This window comes from Seriola dumerili, unplaced genomic scaffold (assembly GCF_002260705.1).
Source record: "Seriola dumerili isolate Sdu_G_001 unplaced genomic scaffold, Sdu_1.0 BDQW01000273.1, whole genome shotgun sequence".
Classification (NCBI taxonomy): domain Eukaryota; kingdom Metazoa; phylum Chordata; class Actinopteri; order Carangiformes; family Carangidae; genus Seriola; species Seriola dumerili.
In genome coordinates, this window is record NW_019174528.1 from 2,451,951 (window position 1) to 2,469,639 (window position 17,689).

The following is a 17,689-nucleotide window of genomic DNA, read 5'->3' on the forward strand; positions in this document are numbered from 1 at the left end:
TGCTCTCCAGTGGACTGACAAACTGTGCAACTAGTGATGCAGTAAGTTTCGAAGTCGAAAGTCTTTCCCTGCATTTCGAGAAATCAGATCAGTAAACAGCTTCTGTTGTGTTGTGAAGTCTTAAATGCCCCGAAGAACGATAATGTCAATCAGCTGTTTAGTTTGTCCGACGGTGTCCAACATGAACAGACTTTCTGCTTTTTCACATGAAGGGTTTCTGTTTTTGTGTGTTTTTTCTCTGGGCTCTTCTCGCTGGTTTAAAGTGGGAGGCGCTCAGCTGATAAGAAGAAAACCTGCGTGGGTTCGCGTGTTGGCGACCGTCCATCCACAGTTTGTGACTGTGTGCTCTGTGAGAGCTCAGTGCATGTGCTGGAAAAGAAAAGCAAACTTCATGCTTGTTTTGCTCCCTCCCCTTTTTGTCCTGTTCTTGTTAAGTGGTTGCACTGTACCATCTTCTTTGTCTTTGTTGTTCAGCAACGAACGCGGCAGAGCTTCTTTCCCGCTGTTTTCTGGCGCGCATGTGTAGAATGTGGCCGCTAATTGTAGTGTGAATGAAAGGGCGAGCGCATCCGCCTCTCCACGTGGAAGTCTGAACCTGTGTGTGTGCATATCAGCGCATAAACAAACCTTAAGGATTGAGCGATATTTGCATATAAATCTCATGACAGTCAGGGGTTGTTTGCTCGTGTTGCCAGACCTCTGTCACTCACTTCCCACAAACAGCCTAGTTTTTTTGTCTGATAAACTAATAACTGAGGACGTTTTTTAATTTCATATTTATTCATGAATATTTATTGAGAAATACTTGAGATTTGAAACCAAGTTTTCAGGGGCTTTGCTGAGCGTTATGAAATTAGCTGATAAGATAATAGAGAAATGAATCGAGTAAAGCTCCATGAAGGTGAGCGGGATGTTCTTGTGGCTCCGGAAAATACAGGGTGCTGGACAAAGGCAGGTGTGTTAAGCAGGATTAGATCAGGTATTACCTGCGCAGGATCCAGTGGCAGATGTAATCCCCCCCCCCCCCCCCCCCCCCCCCCCCCCCCCCCTCCGATCAGCTTGCTTTCTCCGGCTCGGTTCGGGGTCTCAGGTGGTCTCCATTTGCACAGAGGGGATTGCTTGGCCGCAGATGAGAGGCGGCGTGCATCAGTACGAGAGCCGGGATGATGCCCACAGATGCAGCGGGGAGATCAAACTGGGACTTAAAGTGCAACAGAATATGTCACAACTCAAGCCAGGTCCATACAAGCTCCTATTTATGTTCCTTTTTTATTTTTTTCAAGCTCATCCTACGCTCACAGTATTGATTTAGATTCAGTGACTCATCTCACAGCACTGGCAGATTTAGTAGATGGGTGTCATAAACAGCTGTCACAAATTTAGCAGTTTAGCACTGAGGTATTAGAGAGCAACGGCTTCTTCAAGCAGCAAGTCTCGCGCTCCGTCTGGAATGAGAATGACTGTAGTGGGCTTGATCGTCCCCTCTCAAGGCCACAGCCGTCTCTCAGCGCCGCATGTCATCTCTCAGCCTCAGTCTCTCCCCTCTGTGTTGTGTGCAGATGTCTGCTGATGACTTGGCAAGATGCTACAACAGCGCTTAAGACAACCTCGGGGTAACAAAGTCGTTTCTATTGTTGAGTTTTTTTGTTTTTTTTCTTCTTCGAGACGCATCGAAGACGTATCGCGCCTTTTTTCTTGTAATGTCTCTCTTTAAAACTTAACTCGTGCTCTCTGTCTTCACTTCACAGAGTTTCTTTGATGGCTGGGACGTCACAAAAAAGAAAGACAAGACCAAAGGACGGCACGATAGCTTGCTTAGCCGTAAGTATTTGTGCATTTAGCCCGCTGGGTTAAACGGCAGATAATAAGGCGGAGATGTTGATGCTGTTATTACTTGGCTCTGTTCCAGCCTCGTCTTTTATCGCAGGCTTACAGGAGAAACATTAATAGCTGTTTATACTTACACACTAAAGTAGATTACCATTTAACGACACCACTGTCTGTGTCCTGTGAGTGAGCCACAGCCACCCAATAATTATTTTTACTTCTGCTTGAATGGTTGTTAATTCTAAAAAAAAACAACAACAACTGAATATGTAGGTAAGGTTTTTAATTAAAACTGATCAACAGTGGCTTTAATTGTGATTTTGAAATTTTGAATATATCTGCTATCATCAGAAATAATATTTTATTAGTGATTAGTGTTGAGCTGTAAAGCTTTATAAGAAAATGTTATCTAAAGTTTGTGTGCTGATTACACATACATTTATTATTATTAATTATTATTATTATTAATATTATTATTATTATTATTATTATTATTATTATTATTATTATTATCATCATCAAATATGGTTGCTTTGGTCCAGTGTTAGATACAACAAGCTCAGGTTAAAGCCGTTACAAATTCATTGTTAGTTGTACAAAAAGATGTACGCTCAAAATTTCAAAGAATGTTATATATAATATAACATCACTATTATATAAATGTATATTACATATTAGCATCATTAACAAACGGTGACATGTACCTTTTAAAACGAGCATTTCGCAGCACACTGAGTTAAAAGTGATCACAGATCCCATGTTACTTATGGGATGTTAATATAAGATAGAAATGACGGCTGAAACCATGAAAATAAGGCCCACGTTTTTAATAAGCCAGAACGATCCTTTTAAGTTGATGAAGAAATGCGGCTCGTCGCCTGGAAGACGTTCACATGAGGCGAGAGGGATGATGTGATATCTGCTCTCCTTTACTGATACGTAAATCTTGTTTTTGTGCGTTTCAGACGATCGCCATCGGGTCAAACTCCACTCTCTGCTCGCAGACCCCAGTTCTGACTATGTCAACGCCAACTACATAGACGTAAGTCACCTGCAGTCTTCTCCTTCCTCCTCTCTCGCTTCCTTCTCCTCCGTCTCTGTCTTTTCTGATCCCACAGCTCCCGCCTCAAGCGCTGGGAAATAATCGTGTTTTATTGTTGTGGTTGACCCGGCGCTTGACCGGAGAGCGTCTCCACCTGCTGTCTGAGGCTGCTGTGTGCGAGAGCTTCCTGTTGCTCAGGCTGAACTGCCATTTAGTAATTACGCCCACAACACAGCATCATTATCTATGCATTCCAGCGCACGCGGGCTCCGAGGTGAGATTTCTATCGCTCGGGAAGGGGAGATTTTATCGCAGCAACTCCAGAGATCCTACAAGAGCCCATAAGCTTGGAGCACGGGGCCGCACGACTCACCCAAATGCTTCTGCAAGGCGACATCGCACAGGAATTGGACCCACTATAACACAGCTGATCCTTTCATCTACTTTCAGATATTTTTGATCTCACTTACAGTTCAGCTCGAGTGAGTATCTTAGGGAGCCTCTCCAGTCCCAGCAGCAGTTTTGCGCTCTTGCCAGATCCTATCTTGGCAGCTTTGCATTAACCGGACCAACACTTATCTGAAGGACGGTCACTCTTTCCCTCAGAACGGGTCAGGCTGGGATCTCTGCTGCTCACTCGTAGCAGAATGGGTCACTTGAAGGTGACTCTGAAAAGCTCTCATCAGTCTTGCGTCTGTTTTTTTGGCACGGCCCGGTGAAGTGCTCATCTGGGGCTTTAACGTGAGTTTGTTACTGTCTGTGAATGCTGCGTTTCGTTCTTTGTTTCTGCCATTGTTTGCTGAACAAAAGGAAATGTAAAGTGGGCAGATGTAGGCTGGAGTGTACGTGGGTGGCATCGGTTACAGCGGGACGTCCAAGCTCTCAGGTGTTTTTGCGTGGCCACCTTCACTGTTTTCCACGAGGGCTCCATCAGGATCAACGCTCCACCGACCTTTTGTGTCATTAGCTGTGCGGCCTACAGCACCAACTGCGTGTCATGCCAGGAACCCTGGCTCACAGCACTGCAGTGAAACGACTCCAGATGATTCATGGATGAATCCAAGGGTTGGATCCAAGTTTAACAAAAAGGTTAAACAAAAAAGTTCCACCGCCCTCTCATTGCCATGAAGGATTACATCATTTTTTTCTTTTGCATGGGTAATAAGACATCTCATTTTATGTCAAATATTTAGACGTTCTTTTTGTTGGCGTCTGATTTTGACAGGTGTAACACAGAAGTGACACCGTACCCACTCAGTTCTTAAAGGATTTTTTTGCGTTGTGCCGTTCTAAACGCCCACGACCGAGGGGATTCTTTCCTCGCTCTGGTGCTCGGGAAAAGTGATGCCTGTTAACACTTGTGTTGGTAGCAGCGGTAATTTGTTTGGCGTAAGATAAAATGGGGAAGTAACGGTTGCCATGGCTAAGCAGACGAAGTAGAAAGGCTTAATTTCTTTGAAAGACGAGACTCAATATGCTGCATCTATCTTTGTCTGTCTTTGTGTTTCATCTGAAGAAGGCACGATGACCCACTTTATCCCTCCATGTCTCCTTAAAGAAGAAGTATGACTTCCTACAACTCGGCTCAGACGACCCTCAGCTACTTAAGAAGTCGTGGGCATCTTTTCCATAATAATAACCATATTCTGAGATTTCAAAACGCTGCAACTTTGCAACCAAAGTCAGGTTAGCCGAACTTACTTGGGTTAGGGAGGGAGTTTGGTTACGGCAAATAGAGCTAATGGCTAATATATAAAACATTAAAAGGAATGTGGTCATCTGCTACTCCATCAACTGCACCTTCCTTAAGGAGGAAAACTGGTTACTGTAAAAACTAAGGTGGAGTTTGTCATAGAAATATGGGAATTTTGAAGTTTCTGAACATTATTCTCTCCACAGGTCCTCAAAGCGAGCTGCTCTCTAATCATTTCATTACCCTCTTTTCCTGGTCTTTAATCACAATAACTAGCTCTTGTTTCCTCCCCTACTTTCCTTCTTTCTCTCTCTCTTTTTTCCGCCCCCCTCTTCCCCCCCCCCCCCCCCCCCCTTTTCAACCTTTTGGCACCTCTTAGATTCGGATAAACAGGGAAGTAAGTACCTTGCTTCTCATCTCTTTTCATCTCCTCTCCCTTTTTTCACGCTGCCCCCCTCTCGCTGTCCCTGCCAGCCCGTCATGGCTTCCCTCCAACAGCAGATCTTCCTTCCCTCTTCCGCTCTGAGCTGCTGAGCCTTTCTGCCTTTAGCCATCACTTCTCCCCCCCTGGGTATTTCCCCTGCAAACTGACTGCAGACATCTCTCTGTCCTCTTTCATCCATAGTCAGGTGCTCACCTGGAGTTCTTGCTTAACATCAGGTTGTCCTCTAGAAAGCTAGATAGCGTGCGACAGAGTAGAGACGATGAGGTCAGATCAAAGCCGAACGTGCACATCGTGACACGGCAGGCATTGTAAATATATTCAGTGACAGCTACTATGAACTAGGAGAAAGTGCACAGTGCATGCAGCAGGAATTATTTAGAGATAGCTTACATAAGTTTGACCTAATATTACTCTGAGTTTCACCACAGTTACACCAGGTCCATATTTATCAAGCATCTCAGAGAAAAGCAAGTAGTCGTAAAGTGGCCCTGAAGTAGGTCTATTACTCAAAGTCTGGCGACTAATTCAAGGGCTAGTTTGTGAGGTATTGCGGCTGACTAGCTAACCGCTCGCATGCTTGTGAGCTGGTTAACATGCTAGCGTTAGCGTTAGCTAGCTCAGTGTTTGTTAAGAGACTTACAACCATTAACTCCTGACTAACAACTGTAAACCCCCATTGTTATGTATTGTTATAAATGAATAGCTAATACGCAGCTGCGACTTGTCAGCGCTGTTAATTGATAATTTTAAATGAACAAAACTGTTCATCAAAGTGGATAAAAAAACATTTGTGGAATGTGCAGTAATTGCTTCACACAAATAACTTGGGAAAATTTTAATTTTTTTTTTGCCAACGAAGAAATGTAGCTTCACAGTGATAATTTGGGTCCCTCCGAATCTAAATTACAATGGTGGGCATGTTTTAAGAAAAAAAAACAACTATAATTTGTGTATTTTTGAAACATTTGTCTAAACATCTCTTTATCTTTTACTTCTGCTTAACTAGCTCGTCGTAAAACAAGTGATGATTCCTCGTGTGTTACTTGCTTTTCCTCTTGAATTTCAATTGCAGGTTGTAAGTCATCTGCATGTGTTGATCTCACAGTTTAAACAGAACAAAAAAAGACACAGAAAAAGCTGTAGGTTTTCACAAAAACCCTGGTGTCATTCAATCTCAAAGGAAGACTTCCCTCCAGTGCCCCGCTGCTCCCGGGGAGGTTGTTTTTCATCACTTACAAGTGATTCTGAGATGCGTGGTAAAATATGAGTTCATTTATTTGCAGACACGAAGGTCAGCTGTTCATTAACTTGTCACAGGTTGTAGCTAAAGCGAACCAAATCTATCAAGGCAAAACAAACTGAAAGTTGTTTTTCTATCTTTTTGATAGAATTGATAAACTTTCCACATCTCAAATGAATCTGCATGTTTTATTTTTTTTATTTTTTTATTATTTATTTATTTTACTTTCCAGTCCATCGTGAATTGACATTGCTTGATGTTTTTTCTGCTTGCCTGCTGTTGGAAAGTGCAGTTGCCAAGGTGACAGACAGGAAACCGGTTGGCCCAGGGAAACTCAGCAACAGAGGCTCATGGGAATGAGGGTCGCTGCACTCTTTCATAGCGATGGCCATCCATCTCAACTTCTCTCTGTGGCATGACAGTTATGGAATGTAATTTGTGCGGCTGTCTGGCTGGATAGTGCATATGTGTAGAGTGTGTGTGTGTGTGTGTGTGTGTGTGTGTGGGGATGTGAAAGATAGTATGTGGGCGGGTGTTTGGGTGTACAGTAGACACAGTGTACATTATTTGTACAAATGTTTACCGTATACAGCAGTTGGAATCACTTTACCCATGAGTGATGAGAGGGCGCACTAATCTTAATGCAGGGGAATCTATCATGCTTGGCTGCTCTGCATTCAGCACACAGGGTCTGTGTGGTGGAGGGCCAAGATGCCACTAATAGCCCTCCAGACTGTGCACACTGTATCATAACTGCACTAATGCCAAGCTGGGCAGAAAGGAGACAGCCAGATCAGTCAGCGTCACTCAGGTAGAATTACTCACTTGTCTCAGGATCTCTCACCCGTCAATCTGCCTTTGATCAGCAGCCATGGCGGCATGCAAACTCCCGTGCGCCAGGCCGTCTTTGAAATGCAGCTCCCTCGCTCCGCATGTAATGACCTGGCTCAGAGGCAGACGGAGAAAAACTTGAATTCGTGCCATTTCTCTGTGCATTATAATTCGAGTGCGATCCCTCACCCAAACTCGGAGCCTAAACAATCCAAAAAAGAACACAGCCGGTCAAACATGCTAATGTATTTTAAGCAGAGCCCCATCAGCCAAACAGCACAGCGCCGTTTTCCACGGCTGCTGAAACATCTTTAGTCAAAAGCAGAGCAGAAATTTAGCAGAGCGCTGACATCAAGCCCCGCTCCGAGATGAATAAGAGATGATTTGATGCTGAAAATGGAGAAAGAGAATGGATGGAAGGGATGAAATGAGAGTTAGAGGTCCCCGTGTCTCATTTCATCATTGTAATTATTAACTCTCTCCCATCTTTTTCTTTCTTCTCTCCACTATCGTTCTTACTGTCTCTGTCACACAGGGTTACCAGCGATCAAACCACTTCATCGCCACTCAAGGTGAGTGTAAAGCAGCCCAGCGGCGGTGTGTTTGACTGCTAATATTTACATTCTGTTTGTTTGTGGCGTCCTTTACACAGCAGCCCAACTGACAGTATTGAAATGAGCTTACTGAAGTATTAATGTGCGAACCAGATGGAGTCTGCGTTGCATCATGGTCACATCTGGATTTTCCACCTTAAAGCTTCACTTTTCCTTCGGCTGTGTGACACACTCCCGTAACAATCGACTGTAACCGTCAGTCAATCTGCACTGTAACACCACTGACTGTCGCTCCCTGTGAAGCTCGGCTTTTGTGTCTCTCCTCCCCGCCATCTGCATGTGTGGCGCACCATCTCTCTGATGTCGGTTTGATACAGTATATAGGCTGCATTCCCCAGGCAGCACACACACGATCACACAGAGAGAGAGAGAGAGAGAGAGAGAGAGAGAGAAAGATAGAGAGTAAGACATTTTCTTTATTCTCTCCTGGCTCTGATCCTATTTATTCAGGGAATATGTTTTTCACTTCCGTAATCCCCCTCTGATTTCTTTCCACCTCTCACTTTGGTCTCAGTTCTACCACTTCACATAAGTAACCTCCGAAAATTTCTCTCTCTCTCTCTCTCTCATTCACATTTTGCTCACAAAGTCTTTCTGCATATGAGGGTGCAGGCAGAGGTGGAAGGAGCGCCACGATGTGCTATCCAAGAGGAAGCACTCGGTGAAATTAAAATTTTACTCGTAGTGGAACTAAAGGCACTGATTCACAGTATCAAAGAAAACATTAAAGTTTGTTTGATTCATCAAATAGAGGGCTGATCATTTTAATTCAAAAACAAACAAAACTACTTCTGAAAGTAATTTTACATATTTAGAAGTTTCCCATGCTAAAATACTGTCTAAATGTACGTGCTTCTTTGGTAAGTTTGATTTTATTCTCTTATTTATTTTATTATTTCCGTAGTTTTTCTGGCCTGTAGAAAAGAATGACAACAATGGATACTGCTTTTATACTCCTGTACAAAGTTAAATGAAAGTGGTGACATACCAGTAATAGTGGTTATCACAGATACAGCTAAGGTAATATAGTACAGTTTATACATTAAATAAATTAACTTGTAAGTTTCAAATCACATCCCAAGCCATTAGCAAACCAAAAAAAACCTTTTTTAGTTTAGAAATTTTGAAATTCATAGAGTCCATTATCATAATGCACAGAACATCTGCTGGTCTATTGAAACATTAATGCTCACACCTTGATGCTAATAACCCTCTTAACAATATTTAACTGTTGTGAAGATAGAATGTTTTACACATAAATGGGTGTGTTTTTTGTAATCATAACTGAAACGCTTCATTAGCAAGACTGTTATTGCGTTAAAGGAGCTATTTGTAAGCTTTGCTGTCGCTACGTTGCCAACGTTAGCATTGACAGCTGTTTACCTACCGGTTTAAGAGAAACATTCAGCATCAAACTTCCATTCCTTTACTCATGCAACAGCGGCTAAAGCTCTCGGTAAGCGAACAGCTGTCAGTGCCGACGCTGGCCATGGTACAATAGCAAAAACTTATAGATAGCTTATTTAAAAGGAGATTGTAGCCCAACAGAAGTTCCATGCATTTGATTGTATCATTACCACGTCAAACGTTCTCTTACATTGAACATTAAGAATATTTTGTCTGGTTTGTGAGGGATGCACTTTAAATATCAAATACATTGCTCCTCTCAAAAGTGACTTAAAGGGAAAGTCATTAGTACTTTTTAAAGGTTCCATCTTATTTTCATAGTTTTGGCCATCATCCCTGTCAGTTAGGATATGAATGTGAAAGGTTTCCAATAAAACCATCACCATCATCATCACCATGTCGACACAGTAGGTGTAGTGTGAGCAGCACATTAGCCGAGCAGCAGCCTCTATCCTACCTGTGTGTCAGGATGCATTCAGGCACAGTATTTACAATAGGTCATCCGTGTTTTTGAAGCGCACAGAGCTCAACATCCAGTATAAACACTGCAGTTATGCTGCAAAATGGGAGCAAATAGACTTTAGAGGTAAAGGTATATACTTTGGGTCACGTTAAAAGCAAAGGCCGATTGTGTGCCGTGCTGTGAGAGCTGCCAAAAGACGAGTCACCTACACTCAGCACCGTGCCCCAAACGTATCCTTTGCACTGCACTGAAGTTGCTGCTTTGGTTTGGTAATGCGGGCTGTGTGAACACAGTGTAATCCAGTGCCTGTGAGTCAACATCCAATGAGGGTGAGTCGCAACATGATATGCACATTCTGATATCTATCCTTACAGTAGGTCAGAGTTCTCCTGTAGACGCTCGCCCCCACACCGGCACCTGCTTACGCTCTCAAAACAGCCTCCGTTTTTTGTGGCTCGGATTCCGCAAGATGTTGAAAAACTTTCCTTTTGAGTTTCTGCTCCGTGTTGATCTCATTGCGTCACATCATTTCTGCAGATTTTTTCAGCTGCATGTTCACGCTTCAGGTCCGGAGACCGGGGAGGCCACTGAAATTCACTGAACTCATTGTCGTGTTCGTGAAACTCAGTTTGAGACGACTTTTGCTTCGTGACATGGAGCATTATCTTGCTGGAAGTAGCCATTGGGATGTGATGATGTGGCCATAAAGGGATGAAGCAATACCCAGACAGGCTGTGGCATTCAAACCATGATTGATTGGTATTAAGGGGCCTAAAATGTGCCAAGAAAACATTCCCCAACACCTGTGAGTCTGTGCCCACCGCAGCCTCAGATTTCTGTTCTTGGCCGACAGGAAGTGAAAACGTGACGCGGTCTTCTGCTGTTGTAGCCCAACTGCCTCAATGTTTGACATGTCGTGTACTCTGAGATGCTTTTCTGCTCACCACAGTTGTAAAGAGTGGTTATCTTAGTTACCGGACTAGATTGGTTGTCAGCTCCTCTGTGCTCTCTCATCAGCAAGGCGTTTGTGTCCACACAACTGCCACTCTCTGGATGTTTATTATTTTGTTTTTGGCTCCATTGTGAGTAAAAACTCTTAGAGACTATTGTGTGTGAAAATCCCAGGAGACCAAGAGATCAGTTTCAGAAATACTCAAACCAGCCCAGTCTGGCATCAACCATCATGACAAAGTCGCTGAGATCATATTTGTTCCTCATTCTGATGTTTGATGTGAACATTAACTGAAGCTCCTGACCTGCATCCACAGGATTTAATGCATCGCACTGCTGCCACATGATTGGCTAACTGGATAATTTGCATGAATAAGATAGACTGTATATAAAAGTGGATGTTATCCATAGGTTTCTGAAGAGCAGTTCTGAAGCTCAGTGAGCTGTTCCACCGTTGCCATCTTGGCAGTACCTGACTCTAATTAATTCTCGGCTAATCAAACAAATCCAAAAACTGTTTTTTGTACCAGGCTGTAAACAAGTTTATTTCTACTGTAAAGTTGGGCATTTTAACATGGGAGTTTATGGAGATTGACTCACTTTTGGAGCCAGCATCAAGTGGCCATTCGAGGAAGTGCAGTTTTCCACACTGCGCAGTTAGTTCCTGTTGATGTTTTCTCAGGATCCCTCTGCAGCCTGGCTGTGAAATGTATGATGTTGTTGTGCATTTAAATTCAGAGTCTCAACTACCAAATGTTAAAATTCAAGCCCACACTGATGTCAAAACTTATCAACAAAAATAAATAAATAAAAATATAGATATATATATAAATATTTTTCAGATGGTTTCATTAGCACTCAGACACTGTGAGAAGCGCCTGCAGTGTATTGTGTGTTTTGAAGCAGTGTATTTTTTCTCTGGGCGTTGGTTGGTTTGTCAACTAAGTCTCTAACAAACAACTTTTTAAAAAAATGTAAAGAATAACGAAAAAATGTAACGATTTCTGACATAATTTACTGGATTTTTTTAAATATATTTTTGGAATTAATTTAATGTTTCTAGATTTATTGATTATTGACCATTTTTGGTGGTAATTATGCATTCATGAGCTTGGTTGCTTGGGACAGCAGTGTTGGTTACCTGCTAACTAACCTGAAAATATGAAATTAAGATCAAGCTATAAAATATATGCCAAAGTACAGTCTGTTGTTGTTGCCAAAGTCACTGCAATCCATTACTTCCACACAGTTTGCATATACTGAATAACACTCTGCATATAAAGGCAGTGAGCCTTGGGTGGTCGGCCATCGCCGCAGGTTGAGGTTGATTTTTCTTTTTTCTTTTTTGTATCTTAGATGAGTCTTAAGGTAGCTGAGTTTCTGCAGCAGGCAGCAGGTGCTCTGGGCTAACTCTCTATTATGTCCAGAGATGAGGGAGCGGGAGGAGGTGGAATGAGGGGGAGGCGGACGAGGAGGAGAAATGCCAAGCGCACTCTGAAAGCTGGAGTCCAAAGCGGCAGCATGTTGTGCTATGCATACAGATTCACCCCAGCTGCTGGGATCACACATCATCCGTCTCTTAAACTGACTGCCACATCCCTCTGGCGATGCATTAGTGGGCTTCTCCCGCTGCTGCTGAAAAATTAACATCTCGTATCACTAATACACATAGAAACCGGCGCGGTGATTGCTAACATGGAGGGAGCTGCGAATAAGCCTGTGAAGAGCAGAGAAAACAGTGGTTAAAGTAGCAACCCTCTTGTGCGTATTAAGGCGCCCGCAGGCTGGCGGTGGCTCACCTCAGGTCGACTACAGTAAAGACCAGTAACTTGACAGACGTGGAAGGAGAAGCTGTTGTCAGGCTCTTCAGACGCCTTGTTTTTTAACAGGCACGTAAGGTTGTTTCTCCTCCACCTCCTACTGTATTTCTCAACCTTTGAAGGTCTTTGCCCCGGGGCGTTTAGTCAAATGCATACCTTTTGATTCCTCTTATTAAGACAACTGTGGAAGTAAAAGCAGTGGAAAAACAAGAGCTACTATGTTCCTCATTGCTTAGGTGTGGAGAAAAAAGCTTCTCTGAGCCTGTGTGCTGCAGTTTTCGTGCTAATATTTACCTTATCCAGGATTATTTCAAACATACAATAGAATCTTTCCCAGTCGGACTCTCAAACACTTGTCCATACCTTTTGTCATCATGTGGATGACAAACCACACAGTTGACAGAGGTCACAGGAAGCAAGAAACACATGCTTGAATTTCTTTGTCGTCCGGGCTTCAATTGAAGCGATTGGAAGATGGAGGAAATATTAGCATTGCTGTCATGCTCTCAGCCTAACAAAGAATGCAATGTCACAGTTTTAATGTGGGCAGTATTAAAATAGCTGCAGTTCTTAACAAATGTTACCCCAACGAGAGTAAACAGAGTATTTGTTTGGGGCCATTTTCAGCGGCAGATTAATCCACATTTGGTGTTTTGGCAGCAGAACGTTGCATGTGGGACTGAGTTAGAATAAACTAAGATATATCAGGCTTTAGATGCACAGTTAAGACGTGTTAGCTGGATATATTCACTTGTTTGTTGTTTTTGATTGTTTTGTGGGACTATAAAAGAATAGAGAAAATATAGATGTGACTGAGTTTATGATTTTAGAATTGCTTTTTTTTTTATGAGATTCTCCTCTACAAATAAACCTGAAACAGATTAAGAACAAACTGAAGGCAAATAAAGTGAAGAGTTAAAAGATAAATCACTCCGCTGCCAGCCCACAGAGGAATGATGAGGCGCAACCAGCTCTTAAAAAAAAAAAGTCATCCAGGTCAGTTATGGGAGACAAGATAATATTCCTATTAAACAAACTGCGTGGGAAGAAATGAATAGACATCTTGTTCACTAACAGAGGTGTGGTGTGTTTGGCGGAGGAGGCCGTATGAAGGAGGACCCGGCGATATTATCAACGCCACCATGTAATGAAATCAATGAAAGTGTCATCTTCTTCAGGGGGGCTGTGATTTGTGTCAGCCACTGCTGCCTGGGAAAAGCAATACATGAGCTTGTTTGCACAATGGCTCAGGATTTGTGGGTGTATTGAAATGACATTTCTCAGTAGTATTAGAAGAACACAGAGCGGGCAATAGTTCATGAGTGGCACATTGTTACTCTACTCCCTGGCATGGATTACACAGCGCCTCTACATTGATGGTTATTGCCGCTATTCTCTCTGACTTATGGCTCATCTCTCTTTATCCTCCTCTCTTTCTCTTCTCCACCTTCTCTCCTGGCTTTTTTTCCTCTCTCTTCTCCACCTATCCTTTACTGTATATCTCCCCTCCTCCACAGGCCCCAAGCAGGAGATGATCTATGACTTCTGGCGGATGGTTTGGCAGGAGAACTGCTTCAGTATTGTCATGATCACCAAGCTGGTGGAAGTGGGCAGGGTAGGTTTCGCTTCCCTTTGTCCTGTGACCTCTCCAGCCCCTGCGAAGATGGATGGAGGGAATGTATTTCTGGAGCTTCCTTTATCATTTCCTATATATCAGAAGAGCTGCTGTGCTCTGTGTCGTGGGAGGAAATGGCTCCCGCTGTCTGATCATGAGTGATCACCTTTCGCTTTGGTGGCTGCACACCAAGGTCAAAGCTTTGATGTATATGAAGGCCCAGGGAGGAATTTTCTGGCCTCTATTAACTATTCCTGCCTTTGTGGAATACAGCCGCCCACTGATACAGTATTCAAAATGTGTACGATAAAAGTGTCACGCACCAAACGTACAATTTATAAAATGTGATCAATGAAGATATCAGAGTTATTATTAGTATTGAGCAAATTCAAAGGGTAATTCCAAAAAGTTCAGTAAACAAGCTAAGCTAACTGCTACATAGCTTTGGCTAGGGTCGTACCAGCTATTTATAAAACGTAATAAGACTTTGTGTGTGCAGTCCTTGCTAATTTCTAAGTAACTGATAGGTAGTAATATATAAGATAGTACAAAATCTAATAATGTGTAAATTGGTTGATAGGAAACACTCAAAGCAATCAATAATTGTAAACAGGAAGTCACTATATCGTCACCAGGTGTAGCATAACTGCAAAACATGTAAGACTATTTGTACAATTTCGAATAAGTGCGTCTAAACTGATCATGTTATCCTAACCAATGCTATTTAGTCATGTAGTCTGACACTATTATTATTATATATTATTATTTTTGTGAAATGTATCTTAAATTGTTCCCAGTTTACATCATTATTTAACAGGATTTTATTAAATTTTGGGTCATTAGCCAGCTAGTATTTGTTTTGTTTATTTAGTTAGCTATAACAACAACTGGTAGTTAGTGGGTGTAACTACTTGCAACTTAACTCCACGCAAAAACAAGTTTTTTTTGTGGTACAACCTGCTGTGATTCAAAACTCTCCACTTACATACATTTATGTCGTATCTATGCTACAGTTAGCTTACAAAGAGCTGGTACATCCAATAATATTTTTAACATAACTGCCAATCCTTTGTAAAAGTAAGCATGTCTTTGTTTTGTTTTTATGTGCAGACATGGAGATTTATCTGTATTTCAGATGTAGTGGCCAAGTAGTTTAGAATAAGTTGGAAATATAAAATCATGCTAACCTAGCTTACTTTATTAGGTCATTATTAGCATACACTGTGGAGTTTCAGGTATATTGTGTTATTTTTACTGAACATAACTTAAAATTCTCCCAGTTTACATCATTATTAAACAGCATTTTATCCAGTACCACGTCCAATATATCCTATATTTTACTTTCATATCTAAACAGGTCATACTGTATACTAGCAAGACAATTTCAGTTTTGTTAGCTAATTCCATTAGCTACACAATAGTTACACCTGGCTGGTCCTGGGAGTGAATATTTAGTAACGACTAATTTCAGAGTTACGTGTAAATCTCCACTTAGTAAACACTTTGTTTACGTATAACTAGATCTTACAAACAGCTGGTGCAACCAACTACTGGAGGAACTTTACCAGAGTCTACGAAATTAAGGATATGGATATCTCTGCCTCTGCTACATCCATTTTTACTATTCTTTTTTTTTTATTTTTTTTTATTTATCTCTTTTGAGAAACTTTATGGATTGCAAAGCAAAATTGCTAAAGTAACCTTTAACCAAACTTATACAATCAGAAGCTGTAGCTTTAGAGCTATTTCCATACTAAAAAAAAGCTGAATGGTGCACATCTAATTTTGTGAAACTGAAATAACAGACACATTGAGAGGTCACAAGTTAACAGAGACTGGGGAAAAAATGTGAAAATATGAAATGTAAAAATACTCAATATAATTAAAAGTGACCTTTTAGTATTTCACCCTTTCACATGACAGTGCAACTCTCGTCCCCATAGGCGACGACTGTATAGTCTTCCTTTATAAGTGAGAAAAATTTCACTTTTTTGGATCAGAAAATGAGTCTGCAGCCTGAAGCAGTGGAAAGTGTTGACACTGTGCAGCCAGCAGTAGAGGAAAATGTCGACGCCACAAAAACACACTGCATCAACAGAAAAATAAAACAGCCATTCTCTCAGAAACTTAAGCGTGAAGGGTTGGAGGGCCGACTGGTCGTGGATTGAGAGGGAAAATAAAAACCATCACCGACCGCGAGTTCTATTTCCAAGAGCAGGAAATGCCCTTTTAAATCATATCAAAACACGTCTTATCTTACCTTGGTGTCAACACTTTAATGTCTCAGATGTGGCAGTGGAGATGATTGGAAAAACTGTAGTATAGTCCAAATATTTAGCAAAAGTCACAGCAGGTTTAGAGCATTGCAATTTGTTTGCTTGTGGAAATCTCAGTGCCAAGTGGTTTGAACGATTGTGGGCTAGTGTTGAGATAAATCAGTCGTTTATATATGTGTGTGTATATATATATGTGTGTGTGTGTGTGTGTGTGAACCTTTCTAAACTGAAACTGTTTGCTGTGTGTCCAGATGAAGTGCTGTAAGTATTGGCCTGATGACACTGAGCTCTATGGTGACATTAAGATAACACTACTGAAGACAGAAACACTGGCAGAGTACACCGTGCGCACCTTCGCCATGGAGAGGGTGAGTCATGCTCTCATATTATTTTTATCTCAACTCTCTCTCTCTCTCAGCATAGCTTCTATGTCTCTATATACCCACCAATGCAGTTGCCAGTTTATTAGGTACACCTAGCTGGAACTGATGTACTCTAGTGATTTTAGCCAGGTGTACCTAATAAACTGACAACTGAGTGTATGTTTCTCATCCAGCTGCTGGTTTGCAGAATCGGTTTCTATTTGTGTGCTCCTCTGAACATTTCCATTCTTCGTAATAATAGCACCTCATTAAATTACCTGATTGTTTCTTCTAGAGAGGTTACCCTGCTAAACACGAGGTGTGCCAGTTCCACTTCACCTCCTGGCCTGAGCACGGCGTGCCGTACCACGCCACTGGCCTGCTGGCTTTCCTGCGCCGGGTCAAAGCCTCAACACCTCCCGATGCTGGGCCTGTGGTGGTCCATTGCAGGTGACCCATCACCTTCCATCCTCATAATGAGCTAAACAGCTAACAGATATAATGGTTTAAAAATAGACCACAGCCTCAGTTGCTTCTTCTCTAATATCAAATTTCTCTAATGTTCTGCACATTCCCGCACACTTAATTTACCCTGTTTATTTCTACTTCACTTCGTGCTTCTCTACATTTCCTGAAATAACTTTGAGTTCCTTGCACATGTGAAAGTGGAAAGCAGAATAGTGAGAAAAACCTAAATAGAATTAAACTTTCCAGCAGGATGTTGTATTTCACACATAACCAGCAACAAATTCACAAAGAAAGTTGCATTTCTTACAGTCAATCACACTGTCTGTCTTTTCAGGGAAGGACTTTAATTTTATTTTCTGTTCTGGCTGTTGGACAATAATGATAAACCTCGGAAAGAAGCCTTTGCCCACAGATTTACTTTCCATTCACCTGTTAATATGTGCATAGGTCAGGTTTATTTCCTTTTTTGTAATTCTGATTTTGCATGAAAAACATATATTCCAAATATGGAAAAAATAATGAAATATTGCTGCCAAAATTAGCAAATTAGTTTGGTTTAGATGGAATATTTGCCAAAAGAGGAGACACAATACTGATGGAGTTTTCTAATACATCTCGACAGCAACACTGCAAAG

The 17,689-nt window shown here is 41.8% G+C and overlaps 1 protein-coding gene across 1 annotated transcript in view; it reads left to right on the forward strand.

The window, feature by feature from the left end:
* The window catches only part of LOC111230536 (receptor-type tyrosine-protein phosphatase U-like), a 197,375-nt gene that overhangs the window by 159,320 nt on the left and 20,366 nt on the right, over nt 1-17,689 (forward strand). Inside the window, exons 18-23 of the mRNA XM_022757294.1 lie at nt 1,749-1,821; nt 2,793-2,869; nt 7,614-7,650; nt 13,851-13,948; nt 16,476-16,592; nt 16,882-17,036. Of these exons, the coding sequence (XP_022613015.1) occupies nt 1,749-1,821; nt 2,793-2,869; nt 7,614-7,650; nt 13,851-13,948; nt 16,476-16,592; nt 16,882-17,036 (557 nt within the window). The remainder of the gene's footprint in view (nt 1-1,748; nt 1,822-2,792; nt 2,870-7,613; nt 7,651-13,850; nt 13,949-16,475; nt 16,593-16,881; nt 17,037-17,689) is intronic.